Genomic DNA, 22,467 nt, shown 5'->3' on the forward strand with positions numbered 1-22,467 from the left:
GCCGCCACCGCCTCACGCGCCCCGAAGTCCGGCGCTCAGAGCTGGGCAGGAGCTCGCCCGCGAGAGTTTCTGCCCGTCTGGAGCGGAGGCGTCCGCGGCGCTCGGCAGGGCAGATGACAGAGGTGGGCAGGAGGATTTGCCCCCTGGGCCGCGGCAGGTAAGCCCCCCGGCCTGCGGGCGACGGGGACGCGTGGCCCCCGCGCCCGGCGGAGGTGCCGGGGAGGGGTGGGGGGGGGCCGGGGCAGAGGGGCCGCGGGACGGTGGGCAGGGGCTTGGCTTGGGGCAGGCACAAAACGCTCCGAGGGCTCGCAAAGCCACGGGGAGGCCGGGATGCCGCCGGAGCCGCCGCTCGGCCGCTGGCGCCCCCGGCCCGCGGCGAGGCTTCGCTCATGGAAAGAGCGAGCGCATCGGCTGCGGCCGCCGAAACCGCAGGCAGCCGGGAGCCGGCGCCAGGGCCGAGCGGCTCAGGGCTGCGGGTGGCCCGGCGGGCCGCGAGGAGCGGGGGGACGAGCGCGGAGCCCCAGCGGCTCCGCTGGAGCGGGGAGCCCCCGAAAGGCAGGGACCAGGAGCCCCTCTGCGTTGCCTGGGGCTCCCCAACGGGGAACACGGCCGAGGCCTTCGCTGGGGAAACCGAGGCACGAGAGCACGCGGGGCAGGGCTTGGGGTCGGGGGGCTTCTGCCGCCCTGTCCTCTGCCGCGGGGCCCCTGGGCAGTGACAGAGCCACCGGGGCCCTTCCGGAGCCCGGCTGGTCCGGGGCCGGGGCACGGCGAGACGGAGCCGCTCCCGGGATGGCGCGCCAGCGGGGCAGCGAGCGGACGGACGTGACTCGACTTCCCTCCGGGCGAGGGCTGTGCACGGGAAATCCCGCTTCCCGCCGCCCCGCGCCGCCCCGGGGCCCTCTGCAGCCCTTTCGCCCGGCCGCCCCCAGCAAGGCGGCTCCGGGCTCCCGGCGCGGGGCGGGGGCGGTGAGGGAAACTGAGGCACCGCGTGCCCCAGCTCGGCTGCGCCCACGCCGGCGTGCCCAGGGCGGCAGAGCCGGAGCCTGGAGGAAGAGCCGGAGCTCCGGACCACACAAGCACCCCGGGAGTGTCCCCCGCAGGCAACCCGGTGCTCAGCCCGGTGCTCAGCCCGGGCGGGAGCGCTTGCAAGCCGCTGTGATGCCTCTGCGAGCCCCAGAGCTGCTGGCAGTAACCCCAAGCCGCCGTGTCGTGCCAGTAGCACCAGGTCCCCAGCCGCCCCTCGGCCGCGGCCCCGGCGGAGCAGCAGGGTCGCGCTCCGAAAGCAGCCCTGGAATTTCTCCCAGGCGCTCGGCTGCCCCCCAAAATGCCGTTTCCTCCAGGAATGCACCGAGCCGGGTGCCCCCCTGGCCTGGCGCCGCCGCTGCCCCCCTCTGCCGGCGAGAGCCCGGTCCCCGGCAGGGCCCCTCCTCGCCACCGCCGCGCAGGGCACTCAGCGCCGTTTCCCAGCTGCTCTCATGCTCCCGATTTCCTGCCCGGAGGCCCCCCGTCCTCCTGCCTTTTTTTTTTCTCACGGATTTCCCATGTGAAAGGCGGACAGGCCGGAGAGGCAGCGCCGGGGCCGGGCACGCCGCCGCGGGGAGCCCCCTGCTCCCTCGTGGCCCCCCCAAGCCCCTCCTGCGCCTTTTCCACCCTAAATGAGCCCTTTCCAGCCCCTTTCTTTCCCCTTCTGAGCAGGCCGGTGAGGGAAACCGTCGCTGCAGCGCGGGCTTGGGGAGGGAGAGCGGGATTTGCCGGGCAGATGCCGTGGGCGCCGCAGCTCCCACCGGGGCTGGCAGCGCCCGCTGGCACGGCGCGCGCACCCGGCGGATGCCCCGCAGGGTCCCGTCTAGCAGCCGGCACCGCGGCAGTGCCGTTCCCCTCCGGGCCAGGCATTTCCGACGCCAACCGCAGCCCCGCGGGAGGCTGCAGAGGAGCAGGGCGGCTCGGCGGCCGTCCCGCCGCCCCGGCGAGGCGGCTCGGGCCCCCGCGCGCCCGCTGGCCCCACGGAGCCGAGAGCTTCCCCGTTACGGCCCCGATGCACCCGCAGCATCTCAGCAGGGCCAGAGGGGCGACGCGGGAGGAGCCCCCAGCGCCGAGCTCCTGCGCACAGCGAGCGCAGGCTGGGCTGGCGCCCGGGGCCCCCAGTGTCTCCCAGTATAACGCGGGGCGTCTGGTGCCGGGGCGGCCGCGCTGGTGGCTGTAAGTGCTAGGTGGAGCGAAGCAGCTCCTGGCAGGGACGGGGCGTCCCGGGGCTGTGACGCCGGCTGGATTCGGTTATTTCTTAGCTACAGCTGCCTGCTCTCGCGCTGGCGTCCCGCCATCGAAGGGCCATTGCGGCGGCCCCGTGCTGGGGCAGGGGACAGGGCACAGGGTTCTGCTTAAAGAAGTCTGGATTTTTGTATTTTGTTCTTCAAGTTGAGAACCTGAGGGGAAAACATTGGCTTGTCTGCAAATCCCAGCTCTGAGCGTTACTGCCTCTCTTCTCCTCTCGAGCTTTGTTTTTCCCTTTGGGCTCATCTGTATTGAGACGCACCTGGAGCCACAAGGGCGTAAAAGGCAGTAGCAGCATTGCTGCACGTTCAGGAAAGACCAGCAGCCTTCTGTGGCCCCCATAAACTAACAGCACAGAAACTGCCCGATCAACTGGGTCCTGAAGCTGTTGGGTGGGTTATCGTTAGGGTTAAGAGTGAACATGTCGCTGAGGAGAACTGAGGTTTCTGTTGCGTGTATTGCTGGGGAGAGCAAATCTGCTTGCAAACTCAGCCAGGACGTTGCAGTTTTCCCCAGCTTCAGTGAAAGTTTGGTTTCTGCAAGGTTGTGCGAGGCCGTAGAGCAGCAGCCAGAGACGGCCGATACCGGATCCTCCGCGCTTCCCCAGCCCGCACCTCCTGGTGCCCGGCGGGGCGGCCGGGGAAGCAGGACGGCCTGGAGGAAACATCTTCCCGGACAGCATGTCCCTAAAACACCCAGTGCCCAGAAGGGCCGTGGGAACACGGGGCGGACAGGAACGGGGCCAGGTCCTCGCCGCCCCGGCACGCTCCCCCAGGACCGGGACCGGGACCCGTGTGCTCCCCGCCCGGCCGCTGGGTCTCCCGGCTCGGCTCACGTGGTCCCAAGCCGATTTGAGGCGAGATCCTCTGAAAAGGCCTCGTTCACCCCTGATCGCGTTAGGGAGGCTAAGCGCTGTGCCGGGAGCGGGCGCACCGCAGCCAGCAAAGGTGCCGGGGCTCCGGGAGCCTCTCCCAAAATCAGGGAGCAAAGCCCGCCTTGCTCACCCCCGCCTGTGCCACCACCCCCTTTAACCCAGCCCTCACGAGTTACTGCCATTTACTTACTTGTTTTTGTTTTTTTTCCCTCCTTTTCTAGCCCCCACGATGGCCTGGAGTCCAGCAGCGAATACGTGAAGGTAGGACGCAGCCTGCCCCAGCCGGGGGGGGGGGGGGTCCCTCTCCGTGGGTGTCAGTGGTGGTGGCACACGCCCCGGGCCTCCCGGCTCCCGGTGGCTCTCTGTGGGTGTCAGTGGTGGTGGGACCCAGGTCCCAGGTCAGCTCCGCTCGCCTGGTCCCACCGTGCGGCCGCACGCCCGAGCCCCGCGCGGCACCGGGCGCAGAGCAGCTTCGCAGCCGCAGTGAAGCCCCGGTGAGACGCGGAGCTGGAGCCGGCGCGTGGTCCAGGCCTGCCGGGACCCCCGGAGCCGGCTCTCTTTGGCTGCGGGAAAAATTTCCCGCTAGAAATGGCAACGCGGGGGGAGATGCGAGGCAGACGCGGTCCCGTCCAGCCCGACGTCGCTCCCGCGGGAGCTGCCCGTGCTCCGCGATACGACTTGCTACGGCAGCAGACGCAGGGGCTGCCTCCTGCCGCCGCCCCCGCGGAGGAGAGGAAGGGCTTGGGCCGCTTGCGTAGCCGTCCCACGAAAGCCGGCGTAAATCTCTCCAAATCTCTTGCTTATCCTCCAGCAAACTATTAACATTCCTGAGGACTCTTCATGTCTGGCCAGAAATTCATTAGCGAGGCGCCTGGCTCCGGAGGAGAGCAGGCCTCTCGCAGGAGGCTGCTGGCACGTCGGTGCGGGCAGGCGCGGGGTGGTGGCCACAGCGATACGGGGTGGGAAGGGCCCGTTTGAATCCCTCCTGCTCGGTAGGGTGCTGTCATGTGATGGCCTTTTGGGGGTCCGTTCAAAAAGGCCTGGTGCCTCTTGTGTCCGGTTCCCTGGTGGGGACGTGTTTCCTTCATGCAAAGCCACTGGCCAAACAATTTGGCTGTTGACTGGGTGGCCAAGTCGTTACAGAGCCCTGACCCTTCATCTCTGGGACATGGGTCTCTTGAAGATGGCTGTAGTGGGACATCGAATGGTGGAAACCTGTGGTGCTGGCAGTGAACAGCAGGCTCAGGAGAGCCTTGACTGGACTCGGAGCCCATCTACCTCTCCTAAGGGTGGTCCATCACAGCCCAGGTCCATCCCCATTAGTGATGAACTCAAGAGCACGATGTTTGAGGTCTGTCAACACACAGCTGCCAGCAGCAGGTCAGACATGGTGGCTTTTTGATGTGGTAGTGGGACCTCCCAGGGCAGTGATCGCCTAGGCTGGGGCATCCCTCCTCTCTGACACGACCTTCAGGGAGGTGGGAACGGCAGGCCATCACTGGGAGCTCATATGGCTGGAAACGGGGCACTTGGGTGAGAGAGGAGGCTCCGACTGTACTCCATCAGCTGGAGGCCTGGTGTGGGGCACCTTGGCATGTGCGGAGAAGCCCCCGTTCACAAGGGCAGGTCCTGCAAGAGGGGTCAAGCTGCACCTCGGTGTGGTTTCCCTTGTCCCGTCCCTGTGTGCACCCAGAGGCAGATGCGTTTTACGGCTTGTGAGTTAGCAGACTAAAACAGCACAGGTGTGGGGCAAAGGGACTTCAGGGTCAAGCTGTCTTGGTGAGCCAGAAGTCCCTGCTGCCCAGGCAGGTGCCAGCTGAGCGGAGGTGCTGGTGGACGTGCTCCTATAGCTCCTGGAAGGGGAGCTGCAAAGGCAACTCCACTCCATAGCGGCAGATGATACAACGAAGGGCAGTGGCCAGAAACTGCAGCCTGCAAGGTTTGCACCAGGCATCAGAAGAAACTTTCTTTCCTCCAAGGTGGGAGCAATTTTCCCTGTTCAAAACCCTGGCACTCTGGCATTGGCCTCGTCCTGCTGGTGTCCGGACACCTGTGGCACCATGTGTGATTTATCCCTGTCTTCCCTTTAGCCCTGGAAGCGACTGATGGCTGCTGTGACAGCAGCTATTTTAGTCAAATAAATAAGTAATCACTTAGAGCGTGAGCAGTCGAGAGGATGGGGGCACTGGGGCTGGCTGCAGGCGCTGCGCTTGGCTGGGCGCCCACATCCCGGGGTGGCCAGGGCTCCTCAGCACCTGGCAGTGTCTGGCCCGGGGGCCCACGGGATCGGGGTGGGAAGGTCCCTGCTGGCTGGGATGCTCGGGAGCCAGGGGGAACGCGGGCTATCCCAGGGCCCGGCCCTGGAAGAGCTGCTGGGAGATGCTGTCTGCTAGGCCAACGCTGAATTCGCAGCCCTGTTGGCTCTTGCTCGGGGCCTGCTCCTGCCGCGGATACCGCCGGCTCCGTGCGGCGTGCGGAGCAGCGCAGGGAGAGCAAAGCCGGCACCAGGACCCGGCAGGTAGGAGCCAGGGGGCACGGGGCTGCCTGTGCCCCAACCGAACCCCGCTGCGCCCCTCTCTGGCAGCAGCGCTGTGGTTTGGCAGCGCCGCGGGACGCCTTTGCCCTGGGTGACAGCTCCGGTATCTCCACGCCGTGGTTAGACGTACAGTGCCAGATCGAGAAGGTAGGGAGGATTAGATAGAGAGGATCGATAAGCTCTTGGTAACGAACGTGCTTTAAGGATAACCTAAGGGCTGATGTTTCCAAGCTGCCTGGGAGACCCGCGCCTCCAGCCCCATTCGTTTAATCCCCAGCTGGGTGCAGATTTGTGGCAGCTCCGTCCAGCCTGGCCTTGGCCCTCACGGATGTGACGGCAGGGAGCTGTAAAACCACGTTACCTTCAGGAGAGCTGCGGCCCTGAAAGCCGTCGCGGCCAGAAACCTGTCGAAGGTGGCCAGCTTCCCGCGCGCCTGCAAAATCTTGCACTGCCGGGCCAGCCCCGGACCAGCCCGAGAGGTGCGGGAGGCCGGCGAGGCTCCCGCTCGGGCCGTCAGCGGGGAGCCTCCGGGCTGCCGCGGGAGGGAAGCAGCCAAACCTGTCGCGGAGGAGAAGCCTTTGCAGGAATATGATTCACAGTTGGCTTCGTTCGGAGTGGCCGGTCGCAGCACGCTGCCGTCTGCTCCGTCCCTCGGCCCCGCGCGAGGCAGGAGGAGAGCCGGTGCTCTCTGCTCCCGCCCCAGCCGGGCCCGAGACGCCGGCGGGGAGGCGCAGTGTTCGTGCTCCCTTCCTGGCTGCTTTCTCCTTCCCCGAGGACACAAGGGGCTCGTTCGAATGAGCGGGTGGGGAGCCTTTCCGCTTGCCTGGGTCACGGCGGGGGAAGAGCTCCGAGCTCGCAGCGTCCTCCAGGGCGGGGGCTCGACAGGGAAGAGGGGGCATCGGTACCCTGGGGCCAGGGCTGCGCGTTGCAGGTGGCTCTTGCTGGCAGTTGCCAGAGTTGTTCTCTGCTGGGATGGGCATCAGTCCACGTGCCTTCTTTGGGAGCTCGCGGGCTGAGTACGACGGTCCAGGATTGACTGTCACATCCCCTTGCACTAATTGCTGGAGAGAAGCAAAGAAAGGACATAGCGAGGGGAGTGCGTTTGCCAGGGCCGAGGAGCAATTCCGGGGCGCTGGAGCCAAAACCAGTGCAGGCAGGCGTCCCCAGCCCTGCTCCCGCTGCGCCGTGGGCAAAACCGCTGATCCTATTGCCAGGGCTCCCCGCAGAAAGCAGCCCGGGCTGCGACGAGTGGAAAAGCCACCAGGGACGAGGGGTCCGATCCAGCGACGCCAGCCTGCGCCTGCCTGGGCAGCGTGTGCAGAACTGTGGCCTCAGCAGGGAGAGGTGCTCGCAGCGGGTCTGCGGAGAGCTGGCGGCATGGGAACACGCAGCACCTGGAGCAGGTCTAAATCCGAGCAGTGCCGGTGCCGGACAGACCAAACAACTGAGTGGGGACCAGGTCAGGGATGTGCAAAACTCACTGCTGGGCTCTGGGGCATCCCCCTGCCCCGGCACATCCCTGCCCTGGCGCAAGCGCCAGAGCCGGGCGCGGGGAGCTGGGCGCTGGGCGGACGGAGCCGACCGCCGGGGCTGTTCCCACAGTCGCTAAATCCGAGCCCAGGCCAGCTGGGGCTGCAGTTCCGGGCTAGGGGGCCGGGCAAGCACGTCGGCATCTTCCCACTCCCCCACGCTCCACCACAGCTTGCCAGGCTCCTGCGATGCTTTGAGTCACCGGCGCTGCCGCGTGCATCCCCTGTCGCGAAACCCTGGCCTTAATTAAACCAAAGCAGAACCTTAATTAAACGCAACTTAGACACGGCCTATGAGGGAAGCAGACAGGCGGCCCCCTGCCCCACGGCCGGGGTCTCTCCCCCCCCCAAAACACTGGGGCTGGGGGGGAGCAGGATGGGGACATCCCCCAGGAGAGCAAGGAAGGGGAGAAGGGATGAGGAGGGTGATGGGGGCAGCGAAGGCAGATGAGGCAGGCAAGAGGGTACAAGGCAGGGCACCCCTGCCCCCGCGTGTGGCAGCGGGGGAGAGCAGGCAGGTTTGGGGTGGGGGATGAGGTGCGCCACAGCACTGGGGGGGTGTGCAGGGGAGCTGGGGGGTGCTGGGTCCCCTCAGAGGTGTGGGGAGATGTGGAGTGCCAGGGCCTCCTAGGGCTGTGGAGGCAGATGTGGGGTGCCAGGGCCTCCCAGGGCTGTGGGGGCCGGGGGTGCTGGTTCCCCTTGGAGGGAGGGGGGGGATGTGGAGAGCCAGCCACCCCCCAGGGATGCACAGGGAAACGTGGGGCACCGATTCCCTTGGTGGTGTGTGGGGCCAGGGATGCATGTGCCCCCAGGATGTGTGTGTAGAGTCGGAGGTGCTGGTGCCCCCCAGGTGCACGTGGGGCCGGGGGGGGCCAGTGCCCCCGAGGTGCGTGCAGGGCCGGGGGGGCCGGTGCCCCCGAAGTGCGTGCAGGGCCGAGGGAGCCAGTGTCCCCGAGGTGCACGTGGGGCCGGGGGGGCCGAGGCCCCCGAGGAGCACGTGGGGCCAGGGGCTGGTGTCCCCCAGGTGCACGTGGGGCCGGGGGGGCCGGTGCCCCCGAGGTGCACGTGGGGCCGGGGGGGGCCGGTGCCCCCGAGGTGCACGTGGGACCGGGGGGGCCGAGGCCCCCGAGGTGCACGTGGGGCCAGGGGCTGGTGTCCCCCAGGTGCACGTGGGGCCAGGGGGGCCGGTGCCCCCGAGGTGCACGTGGGGCCGGGGGGCCGGGGCCGGCGGGCCCGGCGGGGCGGGCCGGGGGCCGGGCCGGGGCGGTGCTGCCGGCCGCGGCGCCGCCTCCCGCCGCCGCCAAGGGATGAGGTAATCGGGGAAGCGGCTGAAATTGAAGCCCGGCGGCGGCGGCGGCGGGTGGCAGCCCGGGCCGTGCCGGGCCGGGCCGGGGCAGCCCGGGCCGGCGGGGCCGCGCCGCGCCATGACGGAGCGCTGCAGCCTCTGGAGCGCCCTGTCGGCGGCCGCCTGCTGCTTCTACCGCGGCTCCTTCATGCAGGTGCAGGTGAGCGGGGCCGGGGGGGCGGCCCCGCCGCCGCCGCCGCCGGCGCAGGGACGCGGCCGGGGGAAGCCGCACGTCGGGGGCGAGCGGGCTCCGGGGCCGCCGCACTCCCTCCGCCCGGCAGCGCTGACCTTGGCGGGGCCGCGGCTGCGCCGGGGCTGCGGGGCGGGCGGCGCGCCGGGGCGGGCGGCGCGGCTCCCCCGCGGCCGCTCGCCTCGGAGGGGCCCGGGCCGACGCTCTGCCCTCGGCTCCAGCGTCGCGGGCGGACGGGAGGAGAGCGCCGGGTGCTTTTGTAAACGCGAAGCGAGGGTGTAGGAGGCGAGCCCCCGCCAGGGCCAGCGCCTGGGGCAGGGGCCGCCGCAGCCCCCCTGGACCTGCCTGTCCGCAGGGTGGGAGGAAGCACAAGGGCCTCTGAACGGAGCCCTCCCGCCTGCAGGAGGGCACGTGCGGGAAGCGTTTAGCTTCCCCGCGAAGCCACCGCGCGTCTCCAAGGGTGTCCTGGGAGCGTTCAGCAGGCGCGGAGGAGCCTCTCGGGCCGAAGGGAAGCGTGGCTCCTTGGCTCCTCTGTGCGTGTGCTGCACTGCCCAGGTTTGACTTTGGTTAGAAAAAGCCAAGATCTGGTTGTCACCTGTCCTGTGACACTTCCAGCACTGGCACTGTCTAGGCACAAGTCCAGGTGTCCTATTTTTGGACTCCTGCATTTGCACAGGTTGAGGAAGAGCAAAGCGCTAGGAATCGGTTGCTTCGTTCCCACGCGTTCCAAGTTAGAGCGAAGGCTGAGCAGAGCTGTTGAGGATTGCAAGAGCCAAGCAGGCTCTGGTCTGAAGGAAGAGCTATCAGCATGCTGCAAGTTAAGTGGGTGAGGAGAGCGCCGAGCAGAGAGCCAAGCGAGCTGGCAGGCTCCTTCAGTACTCCTGTTCAGCGCTCGAGGTGCGGAGTTTTGGAGATTATGCCGGGTAGGACGGAGCCCAGAAGTGGCAGTTCAAGTCTTGTCATGATTGTTGCTGATCTCAGGCTAAAGCCGGGCACCTTGATTTCGGGTGGGGAGGGAGGAGAAAAGCGGGAGAGCTGCTTCTGGCTGTGCCAAGACCACCAAGTAGCCGAGGGGGAGCACCCCCAGCCCAGCAGCGCCAGGGCGCGGGGATTACAAGGTGCTTCCAGCGAGCTGCTGCTGGAACAAGGCAGAGACAGGTGGGCGCCTGGTCCTGGCCACGGAGAGAGTCCAAAGCGAAGCGCTGCGCGCTCACCTGGCTCCGCCACATCTTTTGCCATCTATTTGTGTCCGAGTGCGCACAGCAAACACACGCTGAAGTCCCCATGAATGACTGGAGCGCTTCCAGCTGACAGCCGCATCCCTGCTCGCCGCCAATGGCGGAGCACCCAGCCTGGGAAGCACTGACATCATTTCTGGCCAATGGCAGCTCTGAAAAGGGATGCAGCAGCCGCGGCCGCCGTCTTGGAGTGAGATAACTAATATATAGATGGATGGAAATGTGTGTACACACACGCCCCGTCGCTGCACCAGGGACCTGCTCCCCCAGGGCGGCCTCAGCACCGCAGGCTCCGCCGGCCGCGCTCGTCCCACCTTACGGCACCCGGCTGCACCCCACCCCGGCCAGCCTGGCGTAACCGCTCCAGAGCTGCCACAAGGGATCCAGGTGGGGGAGAGGAGAGCCATTGGGTAGCCGGGACCAGCCCCGGGCAGGGATTTGAACACCCTTGGGTCAGGGTCTGTCTTCACCAGGGAACGGCAGAGACGTGGCGGACGCAGGAGGTGCATTCGGTGACCCGTGTCAGGGATGGATGGGCTGGTGCCACCCTGGAGGCCACCCAGATGCCCCGAGTCATTGCGAGACAGGACAGGGGAACAAACTATTCCTTTTTCCAGTAGGCACCAACAGACATAGGACCAACCTGTTCACGCAGATCAAGAGCGAGCCCGTACCAAGCAGAGGTTTCACAGCGGCTGGTTCACGCTGGGGTTTCCATGTCATGGTCGCTAGGGATGGACTAGCGGTTCCTGGGCACACGGAGAGGTCGGACAGGGCCAGCGGGCAGCCGGGCAAGCACGGCACTCCTGCACGCACACCGGCCACTGGCGTGGCGAAATTTCGCTGTAAGACACCGGAATGAAGTAGCCTGTTGCCAAGTACTCGTGAGCGAGGGGGAGCGTGAGACCCTTTACCCGATTCTGGGGCTCTCCCCATGCACCTGCCCCAAATGGCCTCTTACTCTTCTTCCTCTCGATTCTGCTTTCTAGGCCTTGCAACTGCTGTCAGCAACAAGTCAGGGGAAAAAAAAAACTACCAAAGGGGCTAGGATTTCCCTAACAAGGGTCCCAGCAAGGGAAGGCACGGGAGCAGGAGGGAACACAAGGGCGTTTTTCGCCTTTAGGACAGCAAAGAGGTGCGAGCAGCGGCCGAGCTCGGGGCAGGAGCGGAGGACGGGGCGAGGGGCACCTCACTGCCCCAGCTGACTGCAGCCGCGGCTCCGAGATTTGGGAGCGGAGAGCGAGGAAGCAGACTGCAAATCCCTGCTGTTTCAAAACAGCACTTCTATAAGCCCAGTGCTAGCCTTTGAAGCTGTCCGTATACCAGACGGAGCCACGGCTGCCGTTTTACCCAGACCGCCGCCGCCGGCGGGGCCCGGCCCCCCAGCTCTCGCCCTCGGGCAAGCCAAGGAACCTGCCTCCCGGCGGGGGCCGCCCCGTTGCACGGCGGCGCCGGAGGATTCCCCGGCGCCGCAGCGGAGCCCATCAGGGCTCCAAACGTGACGGAGGAGCTCTCCTTTCTCGGCCAAGCCATCTTGGCTGCTGGTTGGGATTCCTCAAGCAGCGCTTGGCATGGTCTCTGGCAGCTTGTGAGCTGGTTTGTCTGGTCCAGAGAACTGCTCTAATCCCAGCTCCCCCCCGCGCGGCTGGAAGAGGCCGAGCGGGAGCCCAGCGCCGCGCGCTCGGTCTAGATCCCAAGGCAGTCGAGGCCGTTTGCCCGCACCCACCGTGCTATTACGCGGGAGCCCGCATCAGGCCGCGCGTCTTCTGACGTCCTCTTGGCACAGCTGAGAAGGGCACCGCTCGGCCCCCGCAGCTCGGCGCTCGAACGTCCGGTTGCACGCTCCCGCCGGCGCTCGGCTGGCCCGGATGGCCGGTGCCCACGCGGCGCCTCCTGGCCGGCCGGCACAGCAGCCCCCTCCGCGGCTCGCTACCGAGCGGAGCGGCGGAGAGCCCGCCGCTGGGCCCGGGGGCTGCGGTAACGGAGCACCGCTCCGTAGCGCACGGGCTGCTCGTGCCGGTGGCTTCGGGCGAGCTCGGCTCCCGCATGGAGCAGGGAGCAGCCCCGCAGCAGCGTCGCGCCCAGCATCTCTCGGGGCTCCCAGCGGTGGCTTCTCGGTGGCCCTGCAAGGTCCCCGGCGGTGGGACGCGGCAGCTCCCGTGCCTCTCCCCAGCCTCCTGTTCCTTCCTGCTAGACTTGCACCTGGCTGCTGGCACCGACGGCAGCCGGCGGCTGCCCAAATCCCGGCTTGGAGACGCCGGGCACCGCTCAGCTGGGTTTGTTTGTTATCCGGCATATTCGCATGTGGGGGATTTGGGGCAAACCCAGCTGCACGACGCGGCGCAGCAGGCGCTAATCCCCTCTCCGGGGGCGGCGGGGGGGCTGCTCCAAACCGCTCCGGGCTCAGCACGGGCGGCCTTTGCCAGCTCCTTCCCTGCTGCAGACTGAGGGCCTGAGCGCAGGCTCTCCCGGAGGCAGAGGGGAACCGAAGCAGCAGCAGCCGTGCCCCAGGCTCAAAGCTCAGAGCAGCGGCCGCCCCCGGAGAGGCTCCGGAGGCTCCTCGCGCCGCCGGAGCCGGGGAGGGAGCTGCGGCGAGCGGGCGGCCACAGCAACGGCGTCCACTCGGCTCCCCGGACCTCAGCTGCAGCCGCCGGCACCGTCTGCTTTCACCGGGTTCAGGCTGCGGTGGCGAGCGCGCGGGCGCCCCGTCGGGGGCCCCTTGGGTGCAGGCAGCAGGACCCTCTCGCATGGAGGGCGTCGGGGGTCTCCGCTGCGGCGGAGCGCGTCCACGCCGGGGGCTCGTTCCTCCGCCTGGAGGCAGGTGCCCACGGCCAGAGTCGGAGGAGCGAGCCTGAATCCCATCCCTAGCGTTTCCACAGGCTGCTACCACCATCCCGCACCCCGAGACTCGCTGGGTGGGAAGGGAGAGCGGCAAAGCGGATGCCGGCTGGCGAGCGCGAGCCCGGGAGAGTTGGGCTGCGTCGCACGGCCGCTCGCAGCCTGCTTCCCCATCCCCGGGGCAGCATCGCTGTAGCGGCTTTCCCCAGCCAAGCCGGACAACAGGGAGCTCCGTGTCCTCCCTGGCCTCTCTAGGTGTGGGAGAGCCAGAAGTCCGAGACCTCCAGGGTCAGCAGCTGCCCCATGGAGATGGACAGTGGGGAAAGAAACCTGCCGAGGGAGTTTGTTGAAGCCCCGGGAAGAGGAACAGCCTCCGCCTGGCGCGCTGCCGAGCAGGGCTAGGGGACGAGCGCAGTGGTCTGAGGCTGGAGACCCCTGTGCCATCCTCGGCCTTGCTCTGCCCCCCAGCACTGGAGGAGCGGGGGGAGCCAGCGCGGGGTGGAGAGGAGGACAAGCCACCAGGCTCGAGGCAGATCCCCCGTTTCCATGGGGCTGTGCAGCCCCTGCCACGCCAGGGGAGCGGGCACCGCGTGAGGCCGGCCACGAGCACCAGCCTGCACCTTCAGCAGCACCGGAGCGGTGCCACCAGGCATCGGCTTCAAGCCTGTGCCCGTCCTCAGAGACGCCAGCTTGATCCTGCCTTAACGGGGAGCCAAGGAGCTGGGCCAGCACGCGGTCCCTCCTCGCACCGGCACGGCCACCAGAGGTGGGGCTAGGCCACGGCCTGCCCCACTCGCAGCCGTGCGCCCTACCGAGCGGCTGGTGGCCCGTAAGCCCTCCAAGACACAGGTCCACCAGCACAACAGGGCGCCCTGGGAGCCCCCCAAGCAGCCCTGGCCCACGGCAGGGCCACGGGCCTCCTCGCAGGCCAGCGAGCACGTGCCGGGACACAAGCGGATCCCGGGCGTCCTGGCTGCACCGGGCAACGCGGTGCTGCTGAGGCAGAGCGGCGAGGTGACAGCGAGCTTGGGGCTGGCGCCGGCTCGGAGCTGACCCACGAGCCCGGGAGGAAACACGAGCCCCATACGCTGCGCAAGGAGCGCAGGAACCGCGGGGCGATGCTCGCGGCCCCAGACAGCATCCGGGGACTTGCCGTCCTCAGCTGCCTTCTGGGGACCCTCTCCGGCACGGGCAGCGGGTAGCAGCCCAGCCGGTCGGAGACATGACGCCATCGCTCCCCTCTCTCCAGGGGGAGGGAGGGGGCGAATCGCATCCTTTAGGCTCAGGTGCACCAGTGCTGGTAAAAGCTCATTTTGATGCAGAAGGTTCCCTTCGCATGTGTCATTACTATTCATGCCACCACCAGGCTAAACAGAGCCGAGTTAACCCTTGGGAGGAGGGACCGTGGCAGATGCTTCCAGGAGGAGACAGACTTCCTCCTGGAAGAGCGGTTCTGCCCGGGGGATGCGCGTGTCGATAAGCAGCCGGCGCAGGCTCCTGAGCTCCTGCCACCGGTGCTGCGTTTGGGGCAGGCGGCGCAGCAGAGCGGTACGGACAGTTTGCCACAGGCTGATCATCAGCGAGTGGTTTCACCTGCTAAGTAGGGACCACACTCAGCTCTGAGGGAAGAGCCCTCGGGGGACGCGGTGCCCAGGCTCCATGGGGACGCGCTGACAGATCCTGCGGCCGTGGGGGGGAAGCTCATCCTGGTAGCAGTACCCGACCTTCCGCAGTCGCATCACCCCCCACCCTCGTGCTTCACCGCGAGCGAGCAGGCACGTGGGGGGATCACCCGTCCCCCAGGGGACACGTCTGCGCCCGTCCCCAGGCGGGCGGCCTCACCGGTCCCCGTGCAAGAGGAAAGCCCTGCGGTCCCGCGGCGGCATCCTGCTTGGTCGCCGCTCGGCTCGTCGCCTCCGGGGCTCGCGCTGCTCCCTGCTCACCCCAGCGCGTTGCCAGCCCCATCCCGGCGGGCAGAAGCAGCCCGGGACGGCAGCCCGCCGCCGCCGCGGTGCCAGCGCTCGTGCCGCGGGGCAGCGCCAGGTGGGGGGACACGCACTGGCGGCGGACAGGGAGGAAGGGCGAGCGCTGGCACATCGCTCCTTCCCGAGCGCCCTCCCGGCTTCGCTCACCGACAGCTCTGCTGCCCTGGCCAGGCCGGTCTCTGCCCCGACGCTGCCTCCCGCCACCCTCCCACGGGGAAAGGGGGAGCCGGGGGGGGGGGCTTACAGGGATGGTGATGCCCCTCAGGGAGGGCAAGGGCCCCCCTGACACTCTCTCCTCCTCCATAGTTCTCCAAGGAAAAATACATCCTCGACTCGTCACCCGAGAAGCTGCACAAGGAGCTGGAAGAGGAGCTGAAGCTGAGCAGCGCCGACCTGCGCAGCCACGCTTGGTACCACGGCCGCATCCCGCGGGAGGTGAGGGCAGCAGGACGGGTTGCTTCGGGCTCCGCCGGGTTGGGCCGTTCCCCAGGGGAGCGCCCCGAGGCCGCGCCGAACCGCCGCCCCTCCCCGGGGCCCTCCGCGCCTGTCCGCCGTGGGCGAGACGCGCCACGGCGGCCCGGCCCGAGGCGAGCGCCGGTGCGGTTCGCTCGCTCACGCGTCGCCAGGGGAGCGGGCCACCGAGCCGAAAGGCCTCCGGCCCCTCGCAGAGGCGCGAGCTAACGCTCCCGAGCTGCGACACCCCCTGCCCAGTCCCCGTACCGCGAGCGCGAGGCCCCGGGAGCGGAGCCGTGCCTGAGCTGCCGTGCCTCGTCCCCGCCAGGTGTCGGAGAGCCTGGTGCAGAGGAACGGGGACTTCCTCATCCGCGACTCGCTCACCAGCCTGGGCGACTACGTGCTGACGTGCCGCTGGCGCAATGAGCCCCTCCACTTCAAGATCAACAAAGTGACAGTGAAGTCCAGCGATGGCCATACCCGCATCCAGTACCTCTTCGAGCAGGAGAGCTTCGACAACGTGCCCGCCCTCGTCCGCTTCTACGTAGGCAACTGCAGGGCCATCTCGGAGCAGAGCGGGGCCATCGTCTACTGCCCCATCAACCGCACCTTCCCGCTGCGCTACCTGGAGGCCAGCTACGGACTCGCCAACGGGAAACATGGGGGGTCCCACAGCCCCACCACCCAGAAAGGGGGGCACATAAAGCGCAGAAGCATCACCATGACGGACGGCCTGACAGCAGACAAAATCACCAGGGCTGAGGGGTGCCCAACCAGGTGAGGACACGGTCACAGCTTAGCTGGGCTGAGGGTCAGCCCCTGCAGAAGGGGCAGAGCCACCAGCTCCACTGGTGCTATGCAGCAACGTAGGGCTTGGGCATGGGAACTGTGTCACTGCTCGGGCACAGTATGACCAGGAGGGAAGAAACTGGTGCCCAGCTGGGCCTGGAGGGTTCTCCAAGGCCAGCCATGCCGAGTTACCAAAGCAGACATGACTTTAGCATCCTAGGCCATAAGCCAGAGGGTTTTTACAATCACCCAGTCCAGAATTATCAACCTGCTGAAGCAAGGGAGTAGCGTTTTCCCAGGCAGATGCAAGAGCAGAGCCTGTCCCAGCCCCCAAGGAGGCACTCGCTGTGCTACATTTGAAGGGCCCTTTTAGTCAAGGCCACCAGTTCAGCTGGAGCATTTGCTAGGAGTTACCAAGTGGAGCTGCAGGCTTGCAAAGCTGCACCAGGAGGGGTCTGTGTACCCCACCAGAGCCTCCCATGAGGTGGTCACCAGCCCACCGCTTTCCAAGAGGTTCAGCCAGTCCAAGCACACTGCGCCTCAAGGGCTGTGTTTTCTCAGCTTGCCTGTCGCTAGTGCAAAGTTTTCTTTAGAGCAACCCCCTCCAAGTGCCTGCAGGCTCCGAGTGCCTCTCGGAAACCTTGAAACAGTTTGGGCTTCTCCCAAGCTGGGGAAAGACACGACCTTCGCATGGCTTTCTTTTGGCAGCCCAGATTGCCCCCTGAAAGGAAGGGGAAGGCAGAGAACCCCAAGTGCAGAATCGCGGAGAGGCCAAGCAGGGTCTCCCACACCCATCCCGTATCCCCATGCCAGGGACGGCTACGGGAGCAGGCTCTCAGCCTGTCCGTGAATCAAGCTGCTTTCTCACCCCTGCCCCAGCCCTCTCGGTCCAAGGGCAGGGTAAGAGACACAACAGCAGGAGACAGTCAGCCAATACAGGAGGGAAAAGGAAAACACTTGGGTTTCCAGAGAAGCATACGTATTTCCAGCAGGAAAGCCTAGTTCCATCAGTCTTTCCTCATTGCTCATTTTGCCCCAAACCTCTTATCGCCGTGGCTGCTCCCCACCTCCGCCCACCGCAGGGGCGCAGCGCTCAAGACCCAACACATCCCGGCAGCCCAGGCCTCACCCGCGCCGGGGAGGGCGGCGTAACTACCCGCCGGGCCCCCTTGCAACACCCCGCTCGCTCGGCCCGCTGTGGCGACAGCCCCAGCGTCGACTCCCGGGGCTCGCGGCTCCCTCCCCGCGCTCACGCTCTGCCCCGCGCCGTGCTCAACGCTGCGGGCTGCCTTCGGCGGGGGACGAGCAGGTCACAAGCGTTTGCCGTCTCTCCCAAACTCCGAGCTGCAGCGACACTGCTCGTCTAGCACATCGCACAGGTCTCAGGTGGAAATACAGAGCAGCACACCCGCTACCAGGCAGCGCCTCGGAAAGAAGACTGCCCCCAGCTATTTCTTTACTCAGCTCATTTCCCCACAGCAAGCAGGGAGCCCCCCCAGCTCTCCCCCAGCAGTACCTTTGCCTTGGAGCACCTCCTCCCCTCCTCCTCCTCCTGCTCCTTCAACCTCCCCCAAGGGCTGGGCTGTCCCTGATTTATACAGGCACGGAGCCCTTCCGCTCCCAGCTGCCTGGAGGGGCCGCTCGTTGCTCCAGCTGAACTCGTTACTGATTCCCCAGCGCGAACAGCCCCCCCAGCCCCGGCTGCCAGCACCGTCAGGGTGTCAGGACCATTCCAAGCCAAACACCAGTTCCTCTCTTGTTGCAGGAGCACTTTGATTCAGAGAACCAGTGTCAGGTCCCACAGCTGCGGCAGCGGGAGGAGGGAGACCCGTGACACCCCCGGGGGAGGTGGAGAGGCCCCCTCGGGGCCTGTCCGGTCCCTCTTCGCGGTGACTAACCCGTCCCATCTCCTCCCACCGTTCCCCAGCGTGTCCCTACCGCACCACAGAGACATCATTCGCAACTGCGCCGTCAGCATGGACCAGATCCAGGACCTCCACTCCCCGATGTCCCCCATCTCCGAGAACCCAGCGTCGCCCGCCTACAGCACGGGTAGGAAGCACCCCTGCATCCTCCTGGGGGGACGATGGGGATGGAGGTTGGGCAGGACTTGATGTTGGTGTGATGCCAGGGATGTGGGGAGGCAGCTGGAGCTGCCTGGCAAAGAGGAGCCCCAGGGCACGGAGCGCTGGCCTAAATACCCGCTCCGTACAGCTCCCTCGCTCCTTGCTGCTGAAACGCTGTCCAGCTCTTTGCACAGCCAGCTGTCCCGAAAGGGGCTTGACCGGAGCTGCAGCACCAGCAGTGCTGCTGTGACTTCAGCCAGTCCTCAGCGGCCTCACAGCAGGGACCGTACCCTGTCCTGGGAGCGGCTGCAAGTCCTGTCGCAAGGACCCTTTGGACAGCAGGGCTTTCCCTGAGTGCAGCCTCCCCGGGCTGTCGCATCCCTGGGGCCTGAGCTGGCGCCCCAAGAGCGTGCGTATCTCTAAGCTCTGCTAACGGGGTCTCTCCTGCTCCCTGCAGTTACACGGCTAAAGCCACATACCTCCCAAGCAGCCGGGATCGCTCCAGCCTCTCCGGTCATAAGAAGATCCAGCGAGCCCCAGCTGTGCCCAGGAACCAACAGCAAACCTCTGCCAGACCCTGCCCACAGCGCCCACTCCACTCCCTGCCACGGGTACGCCCGCGCGTCCCCCTCGCCCTCCGTGAACAGCTACAGCGACCCAGACACGGGGCATTACTGCCAGCTCCACCCCACCTCGCTCATCAACAGAGAACGGCCAGCTCACGACACCAAGCAGCTCCCAGCAAAGAGCTACGTGGAGAGGCTAAAGGTGGAGGAAGGACAGAGAGGGACTGTGGAGAACGGCTCTGGCGAAGCAGAGGCAGGGCAGCGGCTGAAGGGAGAGCTGGACTTCCTGGGCTTTGTGCCCCCCACCATGGAGATGAGCTCGTCCTTCAACCCCGCAGCCTTCCAGTCCCTGCTCATCCCGCTGGAGAACAAGCCCCTGGAGATGGCCGTGCTCAAGAAGGTCAAAGAGCTGCTGGCAGAGGTGGATGCGAAGACGCTCGCCAAACACATCACCAAAGTGGACTGCCAGGTATGGCCGGGGCCAGGCAGGAGGGACGGGCAGCGCCGCCCGCCGTTCGCTCCCTCCCTGCCAGGGGCTCAGAGACCCGGAGCCAGGGTTGGCGTGGGACCGCAGCATCCCCCGAGCACCGAGCACCCCTCAGCACAGAGCATCCCAGCACAGCTCTGCCAGCCCTGCATCTGCCCCAGGCAGGCAGAGGCCAGGCTGAGGGCGAAGCCGGGGCCGGGAGGGGGGCAGACCGCCTGAGGCCCCTTTGGCCTCTCCTTAATTAGCAGAGGCCTAATCTGCTCTCCTCTTTCTTGCAGGTCGCTAGGATACTGGGTGTTACTACGGAGATGCAGCGGCTCATGGGGGTGAGCTCTGGCATGGAGCTGCTCACCCTGCCCCACGGCCACCAGCTCCGGCTCGACCTGCTGGAACGGTACGGCACGAGGGGCGCCGGCCGCGGGGCCCCCGCACACCACGGCCCTGCCAGGCCTGGCGGGGGTCCCGCCGCGCCTCCCGGGATGCAGGAACCCCCGGCGCGGCCGCGGCTGAGCATCCCCGCAGCTTGGAGTCGGACCCGGCCCCTCCGTGCCCCCGTGCTGACTCCCGGTCTCTCCCCGCGGCAGGTTTCACACCATGTCCATCATGATCGCCGTGGACATCCTGGGCTGCACGGGCAGCACGGAGGAGAGGGCAGCCCTGCTGCACAAATCCATCCAGCTGGCCGCCGAGCTCAAGAGCACCATGGGGAACATGTTCAGTTTTGCTGCTGTGATGAACGCGCTGGAAATGACGCAGGTACCGGGACACTCCGTTCATCCGCCTGGCCCGGGCTCGGCCCCCTTCTCCCAAATCTCCGTGTCCTACGGGCTCCGACACCTTCCCACCGGGCTCGGAGAGGGGAGAAAATGTCAAGGGAAAGGCGTGGGGCCACATCCGCGGGGGTGTAGGCAGCGAAGGGGAAGAGCTGCCCCTGCTCGGAGCACGCAGCCGCGTCCCGCCGGGATCCGATTGTTTCGTGGCGGTTGGGTTTTTTTGTTCCTGGGAGGAAATGAATCTGCCCTCCGGTACAACACAAACCAGTCTCAAGGCCGCCGCGGCGGCAGCAGCAGCAGCAGCGTCTCCGGGCCACGCTGCTCCCTTTGGAAGATGAAAGGAGATTAAAATTCAATTTTAAAAGGAGCCCAGCTGGGAAGTCTTGCTTCCTGCCGGCACGAAGGAGGTGGAGGGGCTGCCCTCTCCCGCTGCCTCCCGGCAGCTCATCCTCCCGGCCGCTGCGGCGCAGGGAAGCTGCCGTCCAGGGCCGTCGAGGCGGGAGAAATACTGAAGCCGGTATCGTGCGGCAGGGACGTGCGAGTCTCCGGCCGAGAGGCTTCCAGGGCTGGTGGGAAGAGGCTGGCGAGGGCACCGGCGCGTAGGCGGCCGGGGAGAGCCAGGGCGGGCGAGGGCCGCGCTGCCCGCCGAGCGCTGCCCGCGCGTCCCGCTTTCAGATCGCGCGGCTGGAGCAGACCTGGATGGCGCTGCGGCAGCGGCACACGGAGGGGGCGATCCTCTACGAGAAGAAGCTCAAGCCGTTCCTGAAAAGCCTGAACGAAGGGAAAGGTAACGGGAGCGACTCCGCCGCCTCTCGCCCACCTGGTCCCGGCTGCGCGGGGCTGGGACGGGAGCGCTGCAGCCGGCCAGGCTGGGGGGATCGAGCACAGCGCGATCTCCAGCGCCCCATCGCTTCTGGGGCGCAGCTGCACCCGAAAGCCTCTCCGGCAGGGCTGGAGGCAGGTGGGGAGGGAAGCGCGGGCGGCACGGACCAGCCCTCCCGCCTCGCTGGGACACGGGCCAGCCAAGGGGCTGCGGCCGGCGCTCAGGGCGTCTCTCTCCGCAGAAGGGCCGCCGCTGACCAACACCACTTTTCCTCACGTCATGCCCCTCATCGCTCTCCTGGAGCGGGACGACGCTCTCTCGGAGAGCCCCGAGCCCTGGGAGAACACGGACAACGGCGTGGAGGTGGTCATGGCCCACCTGGAGGCGGCGCGGATGGTGGCTCACCACGGGGGCCTCTACCGCACCAACGCCGAGGTGAAGCTGCAGGGTAAGCGAGCGCGGGGACGGGCCGGCAGCTGCGGCCCGGCGTCCCCCGGGAGCCCCTTCCCCCTCACTGCATCCCCCGGGCAGGTGAGGGAGACGAGGGAGCGTGGGGTTCACGCTGCCCCGGGGGTGCTTCTGCCCCACGCCACGCACCGGCCCGCAGACCGGCTGGTGGGGCCCCGACAAAACCCCCGTCTTAGTCCATGCGTCTGAGCCCAAGCGCGTCGCTGCCGGCCCACCCGAGCTGGGCGCAGCTCCCAGGCCCGTCCCCGGCGCGCCTGGGCCTGACGCGCGTCCTCCGCAGGTTTCCAGAGCAAAGCCGAGCTCCTGGAGATCTTCAGCACCGAGTTCCAGCTGCGGCTGCTCTGGGGCAGCCGCGGGGCCGAGAGCAGCCAGGCCGAGCGCTACGAGAAGTTCGACAAGGTCCTCACGGCGCTGTCCCATAAGCTGGAGCCCGCCGTGCGCTTCAGCGAGCTGTAACCCCCGCCGGGGACGCGAGAGAGACCGGGGCGCCGCGGGGAGCGCCGCGGGCCGTGGCTCCGTCCCCACCGCGGCTGCGGGGAAGGGGCCGGGCGCCCCGCGGGGCCTGAGGAGGCCGAGGGGTGTCCACGGCGGGCGCGGGGCAGCGGGTGGGGGGATGAAGCGGAGGGCGCCTCTGGAAAGGCGTCTCCCACCGGCAGCCACCCCCGCTGCACGGCTCGCCCAGCCGCCCGCGTGGGAGCGGCGGGGCTGGAGAGCGCTGCAGTCCCTGGACGGGATCCGCGTGGGGCCCCTCGCGCTACGCAGCCCCCTGCCCTTTGGTTTCAGCTTTTTCTGGTTTCCGTCTTGGTCAAGGCCTCTGACTCGTGCTTGTAAATACGTTTCCGCGACCGCTTCGTGATGTACAGACTCGCGCAGGACGTTTCGTGTTGTAAATAATTCGGCTCATTCATTTTGTTGTGTAAATACGTGTACAGAGCTCATGGGTTCGGTTCTTACATACAATAAACTTTTATGCTCTTCCTCAAGAGGATGTCCTCTCCTGGAGGGGCAGGTCTAAGGGGGGCGGGAGGGCTGGAGGTGCCCCCCTGCCGCCCGGGGCTGGGGGCCGGGAGGAGCGGGCAGACCCCTAGGGCGCTCCCACGGCCCCCCGCACCCCGCGACCCCTGCACAGCCCGGGCCCCGCAGCAGGGGGCCGCCCGGGCCGCCGCCCGAGGGCATCGCCACGCCCCCGGGCTTTGGCCACGCCCCTGGCCCTTGGCCACGCCCCTGGCCCTTGGC

The 22,467-nt window shown here is 67.4% G+C and overlaps 1 protein-coding gene across 2 annotated transcripts; it reads left to right on the forward strand.

Moving 5' to 3' along the window:
* The first annotated feature begins 21 nt into the window (after positions 1-21).
* Positions 22-22,214, forward strand: SH2D3C (SH2 domain containing 3C). Of its 2 annotated transcripts, XM_062590878.1 has the most exons (11): positions 22-157; positions 3,367-3,406; positions 15,113-15,241; positions 15,588-16,036; positions 17,976-18,100; positions 18,572-19,149; positions 19,446-19,561; positions 19,752-19,923; positions 20,616-20,727; positions 21,005-21,211; positions 21,512-22,214. In XM_062590878.1, the coding sequence occupies exons 1-11, from the start codon at positions 114-116 to the stop codon at positions 21,685-21,687; spliced, it is 2,148 nt and encodes a 715-aa protein (XP_062446862.1). In that variant the 5' UTR covers positions 22-113; the 3' UTR covers positions 21,688-22,214. The 2 variants fall into 2 exon arrangements, with proteins under 2 accessions (XP_062446862.1, XP_062446861.1); XM_062590877.1 differs by having other exon boundaries at positions 21,005-21,587.
* The last annotated feature ends 253 nt before the right edge of the window (positions 22,215-22,467 follow it).

Source organism: Rhea pennata, chromosome 18, assembly GCF_028389875.1.
Source record: "Rhea pennata isolate bPtePen1 chromosome 18, bPtePen1.pri, whole genome shotgun sequence".
Classification (NCBI taxonomy): Eukaryota; Metazoa; Chordata; class Aves; order Rheiformes; family Rheidae; genus Rhea; species Rhea pennata.